The sequence below is a fragment of the Mus pahari genome, chromosome 23, assembly GCF_900095145.1.
Source record: "Mus pahari chromosome 23, PAHARI_EIJ_v1.1, whole genome shotgun sequence".
NCBI classification, from domain to species: domain Eukaryota; kingdom Metazoa; phylum Chordata; class Mammalia; order Rodentia; family Muridae; genus Mus; species Mus pahari.
In genome coordinates, this window is record NC_034612.1 from 39,734,625 (window position 1) to 39,741,562 (window position 6,938).

The following is a 6,938-nucleotide window of genomic DNA, read 5'->3' on the forward strand; positions in this document are numbered from 1 at the left end:
AGAGAGAGAGAGAGAGAGAGAGAGAGAGAGAGAGAGAGAGAGAGAGAGATGCCCCCTTTCTCCTAAGAGAAGATTGGCGGCCATGATGGTCCACCTTTAATCCCAGAACTCTGGAGTCAGAGACTGAGGACGGCCTCCCAGGGCAAGCTGGCTAGCTACATTAGAGTCATCATGCCTCTGTACGTGAAGTGAAGAGAAATGAAAGAGACACACAACATCAACCTCTGCTCTTTCCATCTGCATATCTGTGCCCACATGCTCGCCAACATGTCAGCACACCATGCACACACACACAAGATAAGAATCACCGAGGAGCGTCATTGTGTAAGCATGTTCCATTGGTCCTATTTCATACTCTTTCAGAGCTGGCGTGGGGAGAGGAGGGTCTTGCACATAGTGGGTGCTTTGTGCTCACTTAGGGGATTAAAGCAGAAAGACCACCACCGCCACCACTGCATCAGTGCCACTTCCAATCGGGCACACATCCGTACCAGACTCCTTTCTCTCTTTTCACTTAGCCGTGACATCCTGGAGAGCTCACGTCAGCATGGTGACCTCGTGAGTACCATCCTTTTGAAGGGTTCGGTAATCTATAAAAGAAATAAAGCAACTGTTTGAGTCTTGGTCACATCAGTCCTTTCTAAATCCCTGTGAGAGGGCCGAAGGAGGAAAACAGCATTGCCCTTCTGCTCCAGAGGACATGAGAGGGATGTGGTCCTTCTCCTGGAGTGGAAAGGGAGAGGTATTGGAGGCTGGGTGGCTGTTGCCATGTATTCAAATGCAAAACACCGGACCATGGAGCACCAAATGACTCTGTACACTTTGCTCCACTTATACTCTGACTGCTTAAGTAAAAATGACCTACAGCCAATTACTGGGGACAATAGAGGTAGACAGAGCTTCGATGGCAAATGCCTGGCTTGGGGGGTTGGGGCGTGTTCACAGGTAGGGACCATGCCAGGAGAGTGAGGAGAGTGAGAGGGGAGGAGAAGATGGAGAGAGAGATCAAGAGGTCTCTTTAGATGGGATGGACCAGGAGCATAGCTGAGAAATAAATACCAAGTCAAGCAGAGAAAAATAGTTCAGGGGTAGTTATCCAGTAATTGTGCTAAAGTTAATTAAATACATTGATAGGGCTCTGTCTTGACTATTAGGAAGTATGGGGTGTGGGGTGGGGGCTGACCAGGTCATAATAAGAACTAATGGAGTTATTAATAACAGTTACAAAACACGCGTCGACCTGGTGTTCTTCTGCACACAGAGAGAGGGAGGGAGGGGGAGAGAGAGGGAGGGAGGATTTTCATTAGGTCATTTTATTTTTTTCTGACTGCTTGGGGGGCGGGCTGGGGTTCTGGAAAGAGCAGTGTAAGAGGGAGGTGAAGGGAAGACTGGTGTTTAGGAATGAGTCGGGCTTCTCTCTTCCTATCATTTGGATCCGCTGTCCCTTTCTGGCAGAGCAGCTTTGACGGATCTCCTTCCCCCCCCCCCCCCTTTACCTTGCTAGCCTGGAACTGATGGAGGAGGACAGCATTCTGCTGTCCTCCTCCCTTGACTGCACTGTGCGCCTGTGGAGCCAGGACGGGGCATACATAGGTAAGGCCCACCTCTGCTTAGGTCAGGGCCAAGGAGCCATGGCTTCACCGAGTCACACGTCCGTGGTCAAGGATGTTAGTATGTCCAGGCTTCCATAGACCGAGTGGCGGAGTGTTGGAGACCGACACTGAGCCATAAGCCAAAGTTCCCCCCACCACCACTTTTTGAGAAACTTCTGACCTTTTGCAATGACAGTGGACAGAACACCAAGATCAGATAATAGTAACTGCAAACTTTCCAGGAAAAAACACAGAATGTCTCCTGAGATAAGAGTAGATCCCATGTTTCCGAGCAGGTATGCAGGACCACCCCCGCCCCTGGGCAGAGGCAGGAGCAAGTTTCTCCCTCTTTACTTCCTCCTTCTTGCTGCTTTTATTCTGTAACCTTTTTCCGAAATAAACAGACCTTGACAAAAATTGCAGGGTCTCCTCCATCTTTCCCGCCCATCCCCTTTCAGGCATGGTCCCCCTCGTTCCCCCTGAATAACTGGGTCCTGTGGGTCGGGACAGCGGAGACAGGGTGGCTTAATGCAAAGTTACTTCTTCTGAGTTCCAGACTCTGACTCGAGGATGGAGTCCCCCCCCCCCCACTCGGCCTGATGAGGAGCTTGCTTGGCTTTCAGAGCACTGGCCTCTTGGTTCACACATGATGGAGATAGCTCTTCATCATCTCTTATAACAAGAACACTAATAATATTAGGTCTTATGATCTTATTTAAAGCCAATTACCTCACCAGGGTCCCTGTCTCCAAATGTAGTCTTTTGGGGGAGGGGGTTTAGGCTTGAACATAAACATTTTGGGGAGCTGTGATTTGATCTATACTACAACATCAGCTTCTTGTATCCAAAAACTGGAAGAAAAACAAACAAACAAACAAACAAAAAAATAGACATTTGAACTCATTGAAATCAGTGGGCTGAGGGTTGCCACTTTGGGAAGGAAGGATTTTATAATGAGGATCATAACCAGGTAGAGACATTCAGCTATATGGTAGGCAAAGGCCTGGCATGTATGGACCGTAGGGACAAGAATAGCCTAATCCACTACTCAGAAAGATGGTGCCCCAGGTTGGGTGCAATATGTTGTAATAAATATTAAACAATCCCGGTGTGGGGTTTCTACATGTATTTTAAAAAAAAAAAATAGAAAAAAGGAATCTTCACCCCAAATTAGCAGGAAGCAGTCATAGAAAACTATCATCCCAGTCCCTGAAGCTGGGGTGTCTGGCTTTGATTATTTTATGAATTATAGCTATGTTGTCATTTTAAGGGATACTTTATAAATGCATCTTTGGACAGGGAGGGAACTAGAGCTTAAAATCAGGGATTTCTAACTTTCCTTTCCTCTTCTCTATCCTTCCTTCCCAGGTAAAGGGAAGGGGGTTGTAAAGAAAAAAAGGGAGATAGAGTAATGCTATAAGAAATTAGACAGCCGGGCGTGGTGGCGCACGCCTTTAATCCCAGCACTCGGGAGGCAGAGGCAGGCGGATTTCTGAGTTCGAGGCCAGCCTGGTCTACAGAGTGAGTTCCAGGACAGCCAGGGCTACACAGAGAAACCCTGTCTCGAAAAATCAAAAAAAAAAAAAAAAAAAAAAAGAAAAGAAAAGAAAAAAAAGAAATTAGACAAATAGGGACAAATAGGGAAGAAGAAGCTGCCATGGATAGAACATGCAGGGGAGGAGAAGGGAGAGCCACCATGGATTGGCTGCGCCATAACAACGTGGCCATGTGGACTGGCCAACTAGAGCTGAGAGCAGCCCAGATGAAACATAGTAAGTAATAACTTATGAATAGAAGGTAGATTCTAACAACATGGAGGGTAGGCAGCTGCCCAGCTACTGTAACTGTGCTGCATAAAGCATATTCAAATATAAAGGCTGTGAGCATGTGTTTCATCCAGGAACATAACTGGTCTAAGGCAGGAAGAAGCCCCGCGCCAGGATTATTTAATATTTATTACAACAAAAAGACAGTATGGCCTGTCTGTGTATGGTGTCTTGAACGTAGCTTGTGTTTCTTAAAATAGATCTGGGTCTGGGTTAAATTCGTCTTTCAAGTTCTTAGTACATAATTGAGTAGCCTGCACCTACAGTGTAGGAGGCTTTCTAGGATTCTCTTTCAAGGGTTAGTTGTCCTATAATTGCTTCCTAGAAAGCTACCCGGGAATCGCTTAGCTGGACTGAGGTGGCCTTGCCAGCCTTAAGGCACTCTACCCATGTTAGCGTAAAGCTTCACTCTGGCTAGAAGACAGGTTACCGTTCCCCATTGTGATCTGCAGGATACTTCTTCATCTATCTTTATTCCTCCAGGGACCTTTGGGCAGAATCGCCCCTGGGATGTTTTCACTCCCGACTCCTGGGGTCACCCAAGAGTCCCCTTTGAGATTCTGACGGACCCTCGGAGCATGCCTACCCACCCGGTACTGGAAACAGATGTTCCTGCTGGATCCTCGGGAGGACGGCAGGAGCAGGACCACGGGACTGAGGAGAAGGTCCCGTGTGAGGTTGGTATCTGAACCCAACCACTTGTGTTTCCTTTGTGGGGTTCTCTGCTGATCAGCAGGATGCACACCTAGGCTAAGAAAGTCAAAGCATGATGTGGCGAGCCAAGGCAACAGGACAAGGAGAGTGTGTCTCCTCCATCCTGGGCATTGGCACTGACCTGGACCAGGAGGGCATGCGATCCATCTGTGAGATAAAGGACGAGATCTCTGGGCCCTCTTCTCCTTATGCCTGCAGAAAGGCAGCTCTCCCTGGGCTTGGGACACAGCAATATGCTCAACCCTAGTGTGGAATCTGAGAAGGACTGACCGTGCACACTCAGCCCGTCCTTCCTATTCTGAGATGCATTTAAAAAACATCTAATAACTGAGAGGGACGCTATCATCGGCTTAATGCCCAACCCCATGAGAATCAACGTCAGAGCAAGAGATTTGGAGAGGGCCCTGGGAGATGCAACCTTGATTTAGAGCTCCCAGGAAATATACGCATTTCCAAGAAATGCGTGCCCTTTAACAAATTGATAAGAAGGTCATTTCATGAGCTATGGCTTGCCAGCTATGTCACAACTCAAAGCAGGACACCTGCTCTGCCAGCAGAATCATGTCTTCGGGTTTTTTTCTTGGCAACCTCACAGAATGCAGAATGCAGATCTCCCAGTATAACCCAGCTACCGACTTAGAGCCCCAGAGGTGTTCAAGACAGAAACAAAGGATCCAGGCAAGCACATGCCAGGAACAGCGTCTGCCTCACCTGGAGCTCCTCTGTAGTCTTGTTCTCAAGGTTATCGAATGATAGATCCCGCAGCGGCAGGCTGGGGAGACTCAGAATGTGGCTCGCACCGTTGGCTGATTTAGAAACACAGTCTTTTCAGCTAGCGTTCAATATGGGAAGCTCTAATGTGTTCATTAATTCTGATAGGCCCGCAATTTAGCCAACAAAAGCTCAGACGGAGGTGGGGAGAGAAAAAAGGAACAAGAGGGGGAAAAAAAATGACAAAGCCCCAGTCAGTTCTTGGTTCAGAGACAGATCTAGGGAGAAATCGAAATTCAGGTTCAAGGGGAGGGAAGGGGGGGTGGGGAGAGTTCTGGTGGGACACAGCAGGAGGAAGAGGAGACAAAGAAAGAAAGGAAAACAGTGAGACAGGAAGAAGGATGAAGGAGGTGGGATGCTCAGAGCAACAAAATCACAATTCTATAATTTATTTGTGTGCTGCTTGCTCTCCAAGGGTGAACTAAGTCTTTCTGAATGATTTTGATCTTCCATAAGATAAGGGTCCTTCATGCCAGGGAAATATGGCAGCAAATGATGTGACACCCGGAGCAGAAGCTGAGAGCTCACACCCTTAAGACTGACTCGGAGAGTAAGCATGCCCCAAGCCAAGAGAGTGCACTAGAAATATCACCAGTCTTTAAACCCTCAAAACCTACCTCCAGTGACACCCTTCTTTCAAGAAGGCAACAGCTCCTAAGACTCCAAACAGCGCCACCAATGGGGGACTGTCCTGGCTAGTTTTATGGCAATTTGACACAAGCTAGCATCATCCAAAAGGAAGGGACCTCAATTGAGAAAATGGAAAAATGTCTCCTTGAGATGTGGCTATAAGGCAAGCCTGTAGGGCATTTTCTTAATTAGTGATTCATAGGGGAGGGCCCAGCCTATGGAAGATGGTGCCATCCCTGGGCAGATGGTCTTGGGTTCTATATGAAAGCAGACTTAACAAGCCATGAAGAGCAAGCCAGTAAGCAGCATCCCTAATGGCCTGTGCATCAGCTCCTGCCTCCAGGATGCTGCACTGTTTGAGTTCCTGTCCTGACTTCTTTTGGTGATGAACAGTGATGTGGAACTGTAAGTCAAACAAACCCTTTCCTCCCCAACTTACCTTTGGGTCATTGTGTTTCATCACAGCAATAGAAACCCTAACTAAGACAAGTTGGTACCAGGAGTGGGGTATTGCTGTGACAGACCTGACTGTGTTTTGGAGATTGTGATAGGACTTTGGAAATTTTGGCTCCAAAAGCCATTGAGTATTGGAAGCTAAGAATGTTGAGAGCAGAGGCTGGAGAGATGTCTCAGCAGTTAAGAGCACTGACTGCTCTTCCAAAGGTCCTGAGTTCAAATTCCAGCAACCACATGGTGGCTCACAACCATCTTTAACAAGATCTGACGCCCTCTTCTGGAGTATATGAAGACAGCTACAGTGTACTTACACATAATAAATAAATAAATCTAAAAAAATAAATAAATAAACCCGGGCGTGGTGGCGCATGCCTTTAATCCCAGCACTCGGGAGGCAGAGGCAGGCGAATTTCTGAGTTTGAGGCCAGCCTGGTCTACAGAGTTAGTTCCAGGACAGCCAAGGCTACACAGAGAAACCCTGTCTTCTCGAAAAAGCAAAATAAATAAATAAATAAATAAATAATAAGAATGTTGAGAGCAGTGAAGATGATGGAGACCTGACTTGTAAAGTTTCAGAGGAAAGTTTAAAGACTCTGTCAGGGGTATTTGCTATTTTGAGTTGAGAATCTGTGGTTCTGGTTAGCTAGGACTGAAGAGTCAGCTGTGATTAAAAAGAGGCCAGCATTCTCCAGGTGAAATCTGCTAGAACATGTTTCCTCAGGGTCAGCACACAGAAGCTGTGCTCAGAAGCAGCAAAGTTTGTACACCTCATGCTGGCAGCCAAACTTGGTAGCATAAGAATCACTTAGGCGGTGCTGACTCTGAAAGCGTGAAGGGAAGCAGCCTTGCCTTGGCAATGTGTGGCAGGGCTGGTGTCTGGGAAGAGAGCCCAGGAGAGGCTATTATTGAAAGTGCAGGGCTGGTGAGATGGCTCAGTAGGTAAGAGCAC

The 6,938-nt window shown here is 47.3% G+C and overlaps 1 protein-coding gene across 1 annotated transcript in view; it reads left to right on the forward strand.

Moving 5' to 3' along the window:
* The window catches only part of LOC110339161 (WD repeat-containing protein 49-like), a 48,406-nt gene that overhangs the window by 31,829 nt on the left and 9,639 nt on the right, over nt 1–6,938 (forward strand). The window contains exons 15-17 of the mRNA XM_021222697.1: nt 519–558; nt 1,505–1,593; nt 3,902–4,095. Coding sequence (XP_021078356.1) covers nt 519–558; nt 1,505–1,593; nt 3,902–4,095 — 323 coding nt within the window. The remainder of the gene's footprint in view (nt 1–518; nt 559–1,504; nt 1,594–3,901; nt 4,096–6,938) is intronic.